The 15,957-nt window shown below is 42.6% G+C and overlaps 1 protein-coding gene across 1 annotated transcript in view; it reads right to left on the bottom strand.

The window, feature by feature from the left end:
- PDLIM4 (PDZ and LIM domain 4) overlaps positions 1-15,957 on the bottom strand; it is a 90,715-nt gene that overhangs the window by 5,678 nt on the left and 69,080 nt on the right. Inside the window, exons 4-5 of the mRNA XM_033927476.1 lie at positions 10,861-11,042; positions 7,938-8,095 (exon numbers count right to left, since the gene is read on the bottom strand). Of these exons, the coding sequence (XP_033783367.1) occupies positions 7,938-8,095; positions 10,861-11,042 (340 nt within the window). The remainder of the gene's footprint in view (positions 1-7,937; positions 8,096-10,860; positions 11,043-15,957) is intronic.

Below are 15,957 nucleotides of genomic sequence, written 5' to 3'. Positions count from 1 at the left end.
TATATACTGTATAAAGACCAGAAAAGTTTCAAAGGACAACATACATAATGTCAGAACATAAAAATGCTTCAAAAAAAAAAAATTAGTGCCACTGGGTGAAAGTACCCCCTAAATATATGAAAACTTTGAAGGAAGACAGGACTCAAACAGTACCGCTCAAGATCTCTCATAAGACAGATGGTGATCTAAAAAATATATATATATATATATTTTTTTTTTTAGATCACCATTTGTACTCCTGAAGCAGAAGAAGCCGAAACACAGACCATGCCGAGTCTTCAAGATAGATTGGTTACATTATGTTTATGTTTATTTAAGATTTGATATACTGCTCCTGCATTTTACTGACCTAAGCGGTTTACAATGTATCAAATTAAAATGAAATTAGGTACTTGATAAAAACATTACATGTTGTTTCTTTGTCAAATGTATAAAAATACGCTGTCACACAAATATATACACACTCTCATAGGTATTATAGAGAGAAATCAGGGGTCTCAAGTGCTCACAGCCAGAAGCCTGATATACATTTCAAAGCTGTGTGACAGCATATTTTTATAAGATTGTAGTGTGATTCACAAATTTACAAAAGTGTCTTTGTCAAATGTGACATGCTTGTTTTTTAAACAATTGTTTTTATATTCAATAAACTCTACTGTATCTCAGCTTGAAGTGTGCGATTCCTTCCCCCACTTTCTATTTGTTGCATAATTGATGCGGGGTTGTCTGCCTGTTTTTTGGGGATCCTGTTTGTCATACTATGTTTTGCCATACAATGCTTCACCATACCATGTTATGTTCTGTTTTGCCATCTCTATCAGACGATGTCCTGCCATATACCATGTTTGCCAACACCCTGTATAAGAACATATACATATGTATGTAAACTTGTAACCCGTTCTGAACTCCCCTGGGAGGACAGGATATAAAACCAAATAAATAAGTAAAATAAATAAATTATAGGCACACGCTGTAGACCCAACACGGTCCGTGTTTTGGCACGAGGGCCTGGCTCAGGGGTACAGTTAATGTCCAGCAGATGGCAGTCTTCTAAACATCGACAACAGCACATATAAATTCCAGGAGAGCATGAATGTCATCTCTCCAGCTCGTTTAAGAAATGCAGTAGTTCACCCACTTGCTGACAACGGAAAAAAAAAAAAAAAAAAGCTGCAGGGCTCAGGACTACCTTCTGCAAAAGAAAAGCAAACAAGCAAGCTACTCTAATGAAGCCAGTTTTATAGCAATGCCAGAATCTGACATTTTCTCTGTGAGCATACTTTTCCACTGTCCCTAACGGTCTTTTTTCCCATTACACAATGGCACAATACATGCTGGTAGCAGACGACTCCGTCGTGCAAGATGCAAAATGAATGGAACGCAGTTTGAAGATCGATGACATTTTTCCGTCTCGCTCTCTTTCCATGAGTAAAATGCAGTTTGAAGATCCTGTGGGCATTTATGAATCTCTGCCTGGAAATGAACCAGTTACTGTCTGTTCTACTGTGCTATGTCCGTGTCCCTATAATAATTTATATGCCTTAATAGTATGAACTGAAAATAAGTTACCAAATCATTTCAAGAATTCCCATGCATTCTCTGCTGGTTAAAATTGTTATGTCAGTTGTCATGGCTGCAGGGCATACACCGAGAAGTAGATTTTATCTGTTTTCCAAAATTATCTCAAACTTCACACTGAGTACTGTTCTTATTAACACAATAAGGCGCTTTGCTTTTTTCACCTTATTAAACCTTCCCCCCCTCCCCCTCCCTCTTATACAAAACAATAGCGGGGATTTTAGTGCCAACCGTGGCAGTAACAGCTCCGACGCTCACAGGAATTCTATTCTATTACTGCCTTGACTGGCGTTAAAAACGTTAGCATGGTTTTGTAAAAGGGAAGGGCGTAAATAACTGTAAAATATACTTAAAGAATGTGTGTAAGGATAAACCGGTCTTTGGATTTAATTCGCACCTTGTTCAATTGTAGCTCAAGGAATACTAGGCATTTCCCTGTCGCCTCTGGCAGTGGCATAGCGAGGGCAAGAGGACCCCGGGGTGGTAGCGCCCCCCCCCCGCTCCGTCCTCGATACCACCTGCTGCGTGTGCCCCCCCTTCCCTCTAATTCAGGGGTCTCAAAGTCCCTCCTCGAGGGCCACAATCCAGTCGGGTTTTCAGGATTTCCCCAATGAATATACATGAGATCTATTGCATGCACTGCTTTCAATGCATATTCATTGGGGAAATCCTGAAAACCCAACTGGATTGTGGCCCTCAAGGAGGGACTTTGAGATCCCTGTTCTAATTGAAGTGGTCCCTCGTGGCGGACAACAATATGCTCCTCCTCGTGACCCCGTTGGCTCTTGCTCCGACTTCACTTCCTATGTGCGGCACGCAGAATGACGTCAGCGGGAAAGCTGACAGTGTGGCAAAGAGCTTGTTGTTGACCGCCACGAACAACAACTTCACCTAGAGGTATGGGGGAAGGGAGAGGGGGTGGGTGGGCATGGATGGGAGGAATGGGAAGAGGCAGGAGTTGGAGGGGTGCCGGTGCCCCAACCAACATGGCGCCTGGGGAGACCCCCCCCCCCTCACTTGTACTTGAGGCAATGGAGGGTTATGTGACTTGCCCAACATCACACGAAATGGTCTTCCTTGGTTGTCACTGCTATAGCTATTAGGGCTACTCCAAGGTTTACAAAATGCTTTAAAACTTAACAGATTCTTTACGTTAAGATACTGCTCTAATGATATAGAGAATGACACGGAGACAAATTTATCCCTGTCCCTGTGGAATCTCAATATTCCCATCCCATTCCTGCCTTAATTGCACAAGCCTCGAACACATGATTTTAAAGGGTTTGAGGCTTGTGCAGATGAGGACGGAGCTTAGGCATTGGTGGAATGAGGCATTATGACATCACAGTCTGAGCTCTAGAATGTTGCTACTTAGGATTTGAAAGGGTTTGAGGCTTGTCCAGATGAGGACGGAGCTTAGGCATTGGTGGAATGAGGCATTATGACATCACAATCAGAGCTCTAGAATGTTGCTACTTAGGATTTTAAAGGGTTTGAGGCTTGTGCTGATGAGGACGGAGCTTAGGCATTGGTGGAATGAGGCATTATGACATCACAATCAGAGCTCTAGAATGTTGCTACTTAGGATTTTAAAGGGTTTGAGGCTTGTGCTGATGAGGACGGAGCTTAGGCATTGGTGGAATGAGGCATTATGACATCACAATGAGCTCTAGAATGTTGCTACTTAGGATGTGAAAATGTTTGAGGCTTGTGCGGATGAGGACGGAGCTTAGGCATTGGTGGAATGAGGCATTATGACATCACAATCTGAGCTCTAGAATGTTGCTACTTAGGATTTTAAAGGGTTTGAGGCTTGTGCTGATGAGGACGGAGCTTAGGCATTGGTGGAATGAGGCATTATGACATCACAATCTGAGCTCTAGAATGTTGCTACTTAGGATTTTAAAGGGTTTGAGGCTTGTGCAGATGAGGACGGAGCTTAGGCATTGGTGGAATGAGGCATTATGACATCACAATCTGAGCTCTAGAATGTTGCTACTTAGGATTTTAAAGGGTTTGAGGCTTGTGCTGATGAGGACGGAGCTTAGGCATTGGTGGAATGAGGCATTATGACATCACAATCTGAGCTCTAGAATGTTGCTACTTAGGATTTTAAAGGGTTTGAGGCTTGTGCTGATGAGGACGGAGCTTAGGCATTGGTGGAATGAGGCATTATGACATCACAATCTGAGCTCTAGAATGTTGCTACTTAGGATTTTAAAGGGTTTGAGGCTTATGCAGATGAGGACGGAGCTTAGGCATTGGTGGAATGAGGCATTATGACATCACAATCTGAGAAGGAGAGGTGCCAGTGCTGACTGATTGCCTACAGGATGTGTTTCTTCTGCAAGAGGCACATCCTGTAGGCAGGCAGCTGACGTCTCTCCTACTCCCCAGCGTCTCACGGCATACCTGAAATCTCAGGAGGCACACAGTTTGCGATACACTGGTCTAATCTATACAGACTGTAGATTTATTGACTAGGTTTTTAATCCATGCAGTATATCACTCCCCAGTTATACCCCCCTCTCGCTGAATGTCTTTTTTCATCCATATTGCGGAGTTCTAAGTGTAGTCATCACTCAGTGAAAGGGTTAAATATATTCCAAATGGCCAGTGTGTGATCCCACAGCCATGGAATTCTGCAAGGTTTTTGGCTCCTAAAGGTCCAGAATTAGGTGGCTTTTGTGGGTTGTAATTGTAGACCCGGGAAGTTCCATATTCTCACTACCTCGAGACGTGCTAAAACATTCATAGAAGGGATCTGGAACTTTACATGAAGACACGCTGAATGAAAAAAAAAAAAACCCAAGGAGGTCAGGATAACCTAATGAGAAACAGCACTCAGCCCCCAGAAACAGGAAAGAACAGAAAGGTTGGAAGTGTGTTCTCTATAAAAGGGAGCCATGAAGAAAGCGTAACAGATTGACTAAGATGGTAATGGATGGAACTGGTGAAACAGGAGCCAGGCACAGAGGACATAGGAGGCTGCTTTTGCCAAGATTCTGAATGTCATAAAATGTTATGAGGGTTACAAGAATGATAACACTCATTCTGGTGCCTAAAATGTTAGATCTGTTTCGGGGTATGTTTGCCTGCTGATTCCAAAAATGGCACCAGTTTTCTCCCATCAGATGCAGAGCATGTGCCATAGACCCCTCTTCACTCTGCTCGCCCATTAAAAAACCCCATTCTTAGTTTGATCTAGCACACTCAAGGGGAAGGGTGGATTTGGGATGTAATTTAATACAATATGTTATAATATGTTGTATAATATAGTATATTCCATTCTAGTTGAGAATGTGATGTAGGGTGGGTGGATGGGGATTTTACACTATTAGATTTATCTGTTAGATACTATAGTGCTATATGGAAATTACTTTTATGATATATTTTTGTGCACTTATTGTTTAATTTGAAAATGAATAAACATTTAAAAAAAAAAAAAAAAACCCCAGGATATTTTAGTGTAGTGTTTAAATTAATATCATTTAAGCATGAAGGAAACATTAAAAACTAAAAGAAAATTGTACATAGAAGATGACGGCAGAAAAGGGCCACGGTCCAACAAGTCTGCCCACTCTAATGACCCACCCACCCACCTTCCTTGAAGTGATCTCACATGCTTATCCCATTTTCTCTTAAAATACAGCACGCTGCTGGCCTCAATTACCTGCAGTGGAAGACTATTCCAATGATCAACTATCCTTTCGGTGAAGAAATACTTCCTGGTGTTGCTATGAAATCTCCCACCCCTGATTTTCAACGGATGCCCTCTTGTCACCGTAGGTCCTTTAAAGAAAAAAGATATCCTCTTCTACCTCAATACGGCCCGTGACATATTTGAATGTCTTGATCATGTCTCCCCTCTCTCTACGTTCCTCGAGTGAGTATAGCTGCAACTTACCCAGCTGTTTCTCATACGGGAGATCCTTGAGTCATGAGACCATCCTGGTGGCCATTCGCTGAACCGACTCAATTCTCCGCACATCTTTTTGATAATGTGGTCTCCAGAATTGTACACAATATTCTAGATGAGGTCTCACCATGGATCTGTACAACGGCATTATAACTTCGGGCTTCCGGCTGACGAAACTTCTTCGGATACAATCCATCATTTGTCTAGCCTTGGAGGAAGCTTTCTCCACTTGATTGGCAGTCTTCATGTCTTCACTAATGATCACTCCCAAGTCCCATTCTGCTGCAGTTCTTGCTAAGGTCTCATCATTTAGGGTGTAAGTTCTACATGGATTTCTGCTGCCAAGGTGCATGACCTTACACTTTTTGGCATTAAAACTTAGTTGCCAAGTTGAGGACCAATGATCCAGTAAGAGTAGATCCTGCGTCATATAGTCGGGCACTGTGCTGTTGCATAGTTTGGCGTCATTGGCAAATAATGTAATTTTCCCTCGAAGCCCCTGAGCTAGGTCCCTTACGAAGATATTAAATAGGATTGGACCCAAGACCGAGCCCTGCGGCACTCCACTGATCACTTCTGACGTTTCGGAGAGAGTCTAACTTTGAGCCAGTCTTTTACCCATGCAGCTAACGTTTCTCCTGAAAATCTACTTACTTCATATCAAAAGCACTATTACACAGTTAAGTCACGTCCCTTTTACAATCCAATGTTTCGGATGAACACTTCTCCCTCCTTATTCACGGTTTCAGCAATCACGGTTTCGATTATTTGCGGTTTTTAGCTTGCTGGCTCCTCCCCACCCCCAAATACGTCAGCTTGCATAGAGAAATCACTGAGTCCAAGCATTTACAGAGAAAATCGCCGATTCCCAGCACTTTCTTCACCGTGTTTTGCCTCTCCTTCAGGAACAGGCCAGGTCTCCCACCTTGTTATTTGCGGTTTCACCATATTCACGTTGGTTTTTAATAGAAAACAGCGAACAACACATGAAAAAGTGATTCACGTTTTTTCTGTGTTCGCGGGTCTGTTAATTCCCTATCACAGCGAATACAGAGGGAGAAGTGTAAAACTACATTTGGAAATACGTAAACACTCTCACTATATTTTCTAACTTGTGCGCAAAAACACAAACCAGATAACAGAAGACAAAGTTGAAAAACCTTGAAGGTAATTAAATGAGCTAGAAGCCCAGAAAAGCAGGGGTGATAGGGGAAAGGCACGGCAGCGAATAGAGAGAAACCGCGAATAACTTTTCATATGTTATTCGCGGTTTTTCTGAAAACAAAACAAAAAAAAAAAAAAGACCCCAAACTGCGAATAACCTGACCTGTTCCAATGAAGAAAGTTCAGCTGGGAGAGCGATTTCCTGTGATGTAAATTTGGGGGCGGGGCCTTCGTTCAAAAAACTGCGAATATCCAAAACCGCGGACTGCGAAACCGCGAATACGGAGGGGTTAAGTGTACAAGAATGCCAGGCAATAGTAGACGTATGGCTCTATCTAGGATTACAACAAATGGAATCTAAGATGCTACATAGTAACAAAAATCATGGAGGTCACGTTAGAAGATTCGTGTGAATATGCCGTAGTCAAGAATTCAAGAATCATTTCTGAAAGGGGATCATCAAGGACTTACTAATGTGAGTATGTGGGAACACACCATCCATTGATATTGTGCTACAATTAACATGTCATCATCGTCATCTGTGCCAGCATTTAGGAAATTATAGTTTTTGGGACTTCATGCCAAGATTCCCTTAAAGTAAGGTATAGAAGGGCAAATTACTAATACCCCAAAGTTCTCCCCGTACCTTACGATCTACTGACCAAAAACTCCTTTTCATTCCCTCCCTAAAAGAATCTTACTATACAAGGAAAACAAATTTTGCTATAACAGCCCCTTCATTATGGAATTCTCTCCCTCAATTTCTTCGGGATGAAATTCATTTACCTAAATTTAAAACTAATCTTAAAACTTTCCTATTCAAGGATGCCTTTAATAAATCCTAATCTTTTATATCCACTTACTTACTCATCCTTTTCACAAAAGATCTCTTTCATTTCTGCGCATATCATTTATACCTTGCACCCTTGTCCTTTATGTTCTATCCCTTCCCTCTATCTCATTTCCTCTAATATTATGTAACTTTTTCCTTCCTTCCCAATTTTCCTCACGGTCATGTTTGTCAGTATATGTCTAATATGTTTTCGTTAATTTTTCCAACACACCAATATCTAGTTCTCACTCTCCTATTTTAAATTCTTTTTTTTTTTTAAATTGTTAACCGGTCAGATATTTGTTTTATGATCGGGATATCAAAAATCAATAAACTTGAAACACTGAAAAATTCTACCGTAATTAAACAACGACAGGGTGGGGAGCAGGACCTTAGGCACAAGCCTTTCGCTATATCCCTAGGCAATGCTATAATGATCCTTACCATTCTCTCCAGCTTCTAACATATCCTGCAGATATTTGAAGGAGCCTGACTGTTTGGGCTGCGACGTGGGTCCACTGTAATCCTGAAGCATCCTATACACATCCGACTGCGTGTCGATTCCATTTTTGCTTCTTGGGAGGGATCGCAGGGAATCGGCACTAGTTAAAACAAAGAGTGCGCCAAGTTTCATGCAAGATTAATGGATGAAAACAAAAACATGATCTTGCTTCTCGGCCAAACACAACATGTCAGACAAAATAACATCGTGGCATTTCTTCCTAAGAAAGTAGAAAGGCTAATAATGTTCTTATAGCACCGTCTGTATACTTTGTGATTTATCACCCATCTAGCCAGGAAAGTATAAATCCTTGAAAAAAGTTGGGTCGCATCAAAGCACAAAAATCTTTCCTTCTCTTCCTTCCATAACTTTGGTCTACGTTTTAAGTGCCTTCGTGTGTTTAAATGAAAGAATGCGAGCTCTTACGCAGGTAAGGGCACACTCCGCGCTATTCTGTAAATGATGCACTCAACTAGCTTCCCCGTTTCCCCCTTTTACGAAACCGCGCAAGAGATCTTTAGCGCCGGCCGGCGCTCTGAATGCTCTGCACTGTTCTGACGGTCACAGAGTTCCCAGGAGCGTCGGAGCAGCGCAGAGCATTCAGCGCCAACCGGCATTAAAAACCTCTTGTATGATTTTGTAAAGGGGGGTGGGTGGGGTGTAATTGCAAGGGGAGAGGCATGGCTGGAACTAACATTCACATATGTAACTTAACAGAATACTATAAATTATGTACTAATTACGCCACCATTTGTGCGCACACATTCCTACTGTTAAAATGGCTTTAACCTTTTCCTATCGTTTGTCCTGGATGACGGGACATTCCAAAACTGTCATTGCCATCGTGGACTAATAAAGAGCCAGGAACACAAAATATTTGAATTTACAGACTTATGACTTATTTACATTATGTTTACAATAGCCGTAAATGATAACGGTGAATAATACAAAACTTTGCTAAAATAATTACGATTGGAACCAGCGTAACGTAAAATTTATTACGAAAGGAAAAGGTTAAGTGGACATATCCAAATCTAGAAGCATAGGTGGTGACTAATCTTGCCATCTCCATGTTGCTGTAGAATTAGTGCTCAGTGCACTCTAAACCAGTGGTCTCAAACTCAAACCCTTTGCAGGGCAACATTTTGGATTTGTAGGTACTTAGAGGGCCTCAGAAAAAAATAGTTAATGTCTTATTAAAGACATGCATGAGGTAAAACTCGTTATACACTTCCCCCTCCGTTTTAGCGGTTTCCGTATCTACGGATTCACTTATTCGGGATTTTAAACCTATAATTCATTTTTTCTTTATTCGGGCTATTTTAAGCTCTGTAAGCCCCCCCCCCCCCCCTTAAGTCTTACCTGGTAGTCTAGCGGGTTTTCGTGGCAGGAGCGATCTTCCCACACTCCTGCCTCGTGTAGATCGCTCATAGGAAATGGCTCGAGAGACTACGGGAGCTCAAGGCAGCCATTTCCTGTGAGCGATCTGCATGGGGCAGGAGCGTGGGAAGATCGCTCCTGCCTAAAATTGCCGGGGGAAGCAGGGGTTAGGGGCAGAACCGGCCCGAATATTATTAGCGTTTTTTTTAATATTTGCGGGCCGGCTCTGCCCCTAACCACCGCGAATACGGAGGTGGAAGTGTAGTTGATAAATCTTTCTTTTTGGCTAAGTCTTAATAATAATATTGTCATTTATAGCTAAAGAGACATATGATGAAGAAACTCTTTTATTTTACTTTTGTGATTATGATAAACATACCGAAGGCCTCAAAATAGTACCTGGCGGGCTGCATGTGGCCCCCAGGCCACGAGTTTGAGACCACTGATATAGATGCACCCAGTTGAAAAATTACCTCCTATATGGTCACTGGCATCTCTTAAGATCTGCATGGAACCAGTTTGGTTTGCTGAGATCCAGATTTGCTGGACATTTGTGACATTTAGGGGATTAACATGGGCTACCATTAAGATATATAATTATACCACTAACTTGTGCTTTATTAGCACAGATCCCATTATATGCCATGATACCTAGGTATTAATAACATATATTAATGGTAGCTCATGTTGAGTGGTGTAGAATGGGTACAAGTCGGTCGATTTTTTTACTGCATCAAAATTTACAAAGCCTAGGGGATACGCGAAGTTAGAGACTAAGGGGTCCTTTTATCAAGGCGCAGTAAGGGTTTAACGCACGGAATACCACACATTAAACCGCCTGCCGCGCTAGTCACTAACGCCTCCATTGACGAGGCGTTAGTTTTTTGGCTTGCCGCAGGGGTTAGCACGTGATTAAATGTCCGACGCGCTAACCCCCCTAGCGCACCTTGATAAAAGGAGCCCTAATACTTTTAAAACCAGTCGGAGGAAATATTTTTTTCACTCAGAGAATAGTTAATGCAGCTGGTTTTGAGAAAAGTTTGGACAAGTTTCTGGAGGAAAAGTCCATGAACTGCAGTTGAAATTGACATGGGAGAAGCCACTGCTTGCCCTGGATTGGTGGAATGGACTGCTGCTACTATTTGGGTTTTTTTTGCCAGGTACTTGTGACTTGGATTGTCCTCCGCAAAGATGGGATACTGGGCTAAATGGACAATTGGTCTGACCCAGTAAAGCTGTTCTTATGTTCTTATGAAACTGAATTCCCTGCTATATGTAATAAGAGAGTCAAGCCATTATGACATCACTCTTACGTATTGGTGGAATAAGATATTATGACATCATAATATCAGCCTCTCCTGACCATTTAAATCATTTTGAATAGAGAGCTCTAGTGTTTGTCTTTCATAAAGTCAAAACACATTGGTTACCTAGAGAGACTAATAAAAACTATATCACAGGTATCTAATCCGCCCTCTTATGTACCTTTGGGGAGAAGAAATCTGCAGTCCACTCATGTGTGTTGGCAAATTGGCTTCCATATTGTTTGCGTATAGTTTAGAAGGATTATTATACTGCATGTTGGGAACCGGTTTGCTGTCATTTGGGCTTGCAGGAGACACGGGTGTCGACTTTCTGTTGCGAGTGCTTCCAAGAGACATATTATCCTGTAGAAGGAAAAAAAAGGCATGTGGTTAGACCCGGTGGACGTCTGCCATGAAACAACAGAACTGAAATCATGCGACATTGGCAGTCAAACATGGTGGTACATTAGAAAGACGTAGAGGAGGAAATTGGGTTTTCTAACCAACAGCAAAAGTTCAGCTTCTGTCGCTGTGAACCACCACAGATAAGAATCTGTTCTTCTTTATGCTTTTAAACGTGTCTTTGTGCAGTTCTTCCAGCAGACCAAGAATAGACTCTTTTCATAAGTGGAGCTTCACAAGCCAGACAGGATTAGTGGTTTCAAACGGTTGAGTCACCAGGCTGGCCTCTTGTACCTTAATTGTACATTTCTGGATGTGAATCAGTTGAAAATGTCCACATTAAAACAGTGCAGTTTGTGAAATAATCATTCACTTTTTTAAACTCCTTCACTTCAGCTGGAAGGCCCTTAAATCTCTTTTTGCATAGGCAGTGGCGTCTTGAGCGTAAGTAGGGTTACCAGATTTTTTTGTCCAGAGAAACCCAGACACGTGGCCCCCTGTTCCATCCCCTAGCCCCTCCCCATTCTGCCTCCAGCCCCGCCTCATACTGCCCCCCCCCCCCAGCCCACAAAGCCTCGTTTTTGTTCTCCAACCCCCGGGCTGCGTCTGGAGGGTCTCCGAACATGCAGGGGTGCGTGCGACATCGAGGGCGCATGCTCAGAGGCACTCCAGATGCGGCTGGGAGGTCAGGGCTTTCCAAAACCTGGACAAACTACCGGGTTTTGGAAAGTCCGTCGAGGCACCCAGACAGTCCTCTCTAAAGACTGATAACCCTAGACATAAGCATCCTGTATAAAAGTGATCCCTTTGTGGCCCTATAGTAGGGCTAGGCTTTCCTCTCTCTTTGGCTTTTAGCATGATACAATTCTACTTTAATTCTCATTGCAAACTCTAGACCAGTGGTTCCCAACCCTGTCCTGGAGGACCACCAGGCCAGTCGGGTTTTCAGGACAGCCCTAATGAATATGCATGACAGAGATCAGCTTATAATGGAGGTGCCAGGCATGCAAATCCGCTCCATGCATATTCATTAGGGTTATTCTGAAAACCCAACCCAATGCTCTAGACCAGTGGTTCCCAACCCTGTCCTGGAGGACCACCAGGCCAATCGGGTTTTCAGGCTAGCCCTAATGAATATGCATGAAGCAGTTTTGCATGCCTGCCACTTCTATTATATGCAAATTTATCTCATGCATATTCATTAGGGCTAGCCTGAAAACCCGATTGGCCTGCTGCTCCTCCAGGACAGGGTTGGTAACCACTGCTCTAGACAGTATTCCTTTCTCCTATCAACCATTTGGCAACCAAAAATATTATTAAGGAAGGTACTTACCATACTGGGAATCTTTTCAGACCTTGAAACACAGGAATTAAAGAAGATACTATACATTTCTTTTCCAATTACCATTTGGGAAATCATTCTGCACAACTTAACACTGTTCCTAGGTTTTCATGACTTTACTGTGCCCAGTGGATCAGTTGAAACTGGGCAAAAAGCCGATTGCTCTGAAGGGTTTTGTCTTAACGAACAAATCCCACTTTTTTTTCCATTCACAGTCACTTAAGGAACCACATGCTTTTATCCATTGCTAAAATAATTTCTCCTTTTAAGTTTTCACACAAAGCTATTTTCCCATTCGCTCTTCCACCCATTGCTTCAGTTCATGACTTATATTCAGATGCCAGCTGAGTCGTCGAAAGGCTTGCACCCTTTTCTGGCAAAGAACGCCTGCAATCAAGGTGGAATGAATGCCGTTTAAATGTGAATAAAAAATGAAATCTTATGTGTAAATTTAAGAAATCTAATAGTTCTGTTCCTTCAGCAAAACTCCTCCAGTGGGCTTGTGTAGGATTAGCAGATTTTGTTATTAAAAAAAAAAAGGATGTGTGGCCCCGCCCCATTCCCCAACCCACACAAACCCTGTCTCTTTGGGGCCACAATCTGGATGGCATCTGCATCCTTTCTGCCTATTTTTTGGGGGAAGGGGGAGGGTAGGGGATGGTTCCGGGGGGGGGGGCGGCTGGCATGGGGGGCATCCAGTGGCAAGAGGGAGTGGGCATTCTTCCTGTCTATCTGGGGATTTGAGGACCTGCAGTTGTCATCGGGTGGTGACTCGTCATCGGTGGGGGGGGGGGGGCTTGGCTTTATTTTTTTTATTTTTTTAATGGGACAGATATTGTGCATGTGTAACATACATAGCATCTGTACCCATTAAAAAAAAAAAAAAAGTATGCATGTTATAAATATATTAATTTGTAAAGGTAAGCAATGGGTCATGACCAATAAGCGATCACTTGTTTTTGTGCATCAATCACTCAGCTAGTTTGCATGGCGTTTTAATATTAAAGAGCTTATTTGCATGGCTGAGTCAGATCGGGCAAAAAAACACACAGTGAACCATTTTGTGCATCAGGCCGGCAAAGTCAATCATCGATTACATCAGCGAAAACTGGTTTAGCAACAATCACTAGTGTTCCAGCAAAGACCGCCGCTCAAGAGGAACTGAATGTTTATTTGTTTCAAGCATATGAATTTCAAGTACTGAATTGTCGCTATGTGGTTATGCACGAGGCACAAGGCCCCCTTTGAAGCCTAAACCCGCTTAGTAGTTCTGCAAACAGGCAACAGCTGACATTATTGTGACCCTGTTGTACCCCTGGCCTAAAATTCAAAGGGTCTGGCAATAACGTGTGCTTTAGAAAGCAATTAGGTCTACAGATAATGAACAAATTTAGCATGCAATAAAATAAAGCCTGCAGAAAAGGAGCTGCCTCGTACCCCTGGCCCTGGTATAAAGGGAGTAAGACAGTGATGCAGTCTGTGGACTTCATCAGCTTCTGGTTCATTGTCCTCCTGTCCCAGTCCTCTCCTGAAGAGCAGACCAAGAGGGCTTTGTTTTGCAAAAGGCTCCTCCCTGGAGGACAAAGGGATTGAGGGGTACAGATAGGAGTAGAGGTAGGTTATAGGGATAGAGCATTAGAGCATTAGAGGTAAGTTATAAAATTAGTCAAGGACCACTGTTCAGGCAAGTAGGTCTGATGGGCCGCCGCTGGGCAAGATGGACCTCTGGTCTGCCTCAGCGGAGGAAACTTCTTATGTTCTGTCTTTGGCAAAACACCAGGTCTATATCTTTGATTAAATTAAATTAAAACGCAAGCTGATGCCAACACCTTTTGCAGACTATGAGACGCCCCGGGAAGTGATTCCGCTAAGTAACGAAAAGCAGATGACACATGCCAGACTTTTCACAGCCTCCTAGATCTATCCGAAAGGATTCCGATGCCGGAAAGAGAACTGGGTGCAAATGGGGCCCAGACCACTAATTCCTTACCATGGAAGTTTTTGTCAGTTCTGATCCATTTAGCGAGACGCTCTCCTTGCTTTCATCCAAATTTAGCAAGGGATCGTTGCGTTCCCTCAGTCACATTACTGACCAAAAATGTCAGGTTTTGCCCCCTAGGAAACAAAAGATGCTAAAATTTGACTCTTCAGAAGAGCCAAAATTAAGTCTATGCTACATTAGCAAAACAATGATAATGTTTATTAAGGCTTTGGATGGAAGACAGCTTTTCCTACCTTATTTATTTAAAAATTTGGGAATCAAAGGTGAGATGCAAGATGTCCAAAGTCAGAGGCAGAGAAATGGCAATTTTTGAAACCAGCAAAACCGCGAGACACCCAAATTTTTAATTTAATTTAATTTTTTTAATTATCTGCTTGGATGTCTTGGCTGCCAGGACATCCAACCGTAGGATGTCCAACTTTATTCGTCATTTTCGACCACAAAAACGTCCCAAGTTCAAAACGTCCTAATGCAGACTAGTTGGACATGGAAGGGGCCAGCATTTTAATGAACTGGCTACACAGGCATTCCAACAGAGCAGCAAGGCCTCCAAAACTCCCCTCAAACCTATTATATCCACCTGTCTGTCTCCCCAATAGCCCTTATGGCTGCAGGTGGCTCCTTTATGGCAATATAGTAGGATTTTGGTGACTTCACACTTTCCACCATAAATGTAGTTTAGAGTGGATTACGGGCCTGGCTCACTAGCCAACTCACAAGGCTACTTAAAACACGTGTACACCTCTACTAGGCTTTCCCATATCAGGTGCCGTTGTTCTAGAGACAGATATGCACCGTTGCATTCTGACTTTTGGTGTGTGGGAGGGGGCAGTGACCACTGAGGGAATGGGTCTATGGGGGTATCATTACTTAATCCCTTCAGTGGCCATCTTGTCAGTTTGGGTACCCTTTTGGCACTTAAGACGTTGTGAGCTAGACCTGTTTCCAACACGCCCCCTTTTAGCCTTGGATGCACAGTGGGTATATGAACGACTCAAGACGTCCAGAAAGACAGTTTTGAAAATCAGCGCTCGGATGTCCTGGCGATTAGGATGCTGGTATTTGGATGCTTGAAAAGGCCCTTGAAAGTTACATAAACAATGAAACACTCTACACAAGACCCGATGCAACTATTAAAGGCTGAGGCATACTTTCCAGAGGGTTTTGTTAAGAATCGTGTGCGATTGTTTGATTGATCTGCCAGACAAATGGGAGGGAGGGATGGGATGATAAGATATTGATTTGTTTTTGCAAAGATTCTCTTGTGAGTGGGAGGGAATACAACATAGAACAATGGATAAAAATACTAGGTATAACTCTAGATAAACACCTTACCCTGGAAAAACATACTCATTTAGTATTTAAAAAATGTATTTCGGTACTCTGGAAGCTCCGCACCACGAAAAAGTTATTTGACAAAGCCTCTTTTCGTCTGCTGGTACACTCTTCCATTTTGAATATTCTGGATTACTGTAATATTGTATATCTAGGGGCTTACAAGAAAATACTCAAGAAACTGAGATTGATTCAGA

The sequence above is a fragment of the Geotrypetes seraphini genome, chromosome 18 (genome assembly GCF_902459505.1).
Source record: "Geotrypetes seraphini chromosome 18, aGeoSer1.1, whole genome shotgun sequence".
NCBI lineage: Eukaryota > Metazoa > Chordata > Amphibia > Gymnophiona > Dermophiidae > Geotrypetes > Geotrypetes seraphini.
Note: the sequence above shows the minus strand (reverse complement) of the source record. Positions and strands in the feature narration are given on the sequence as shown.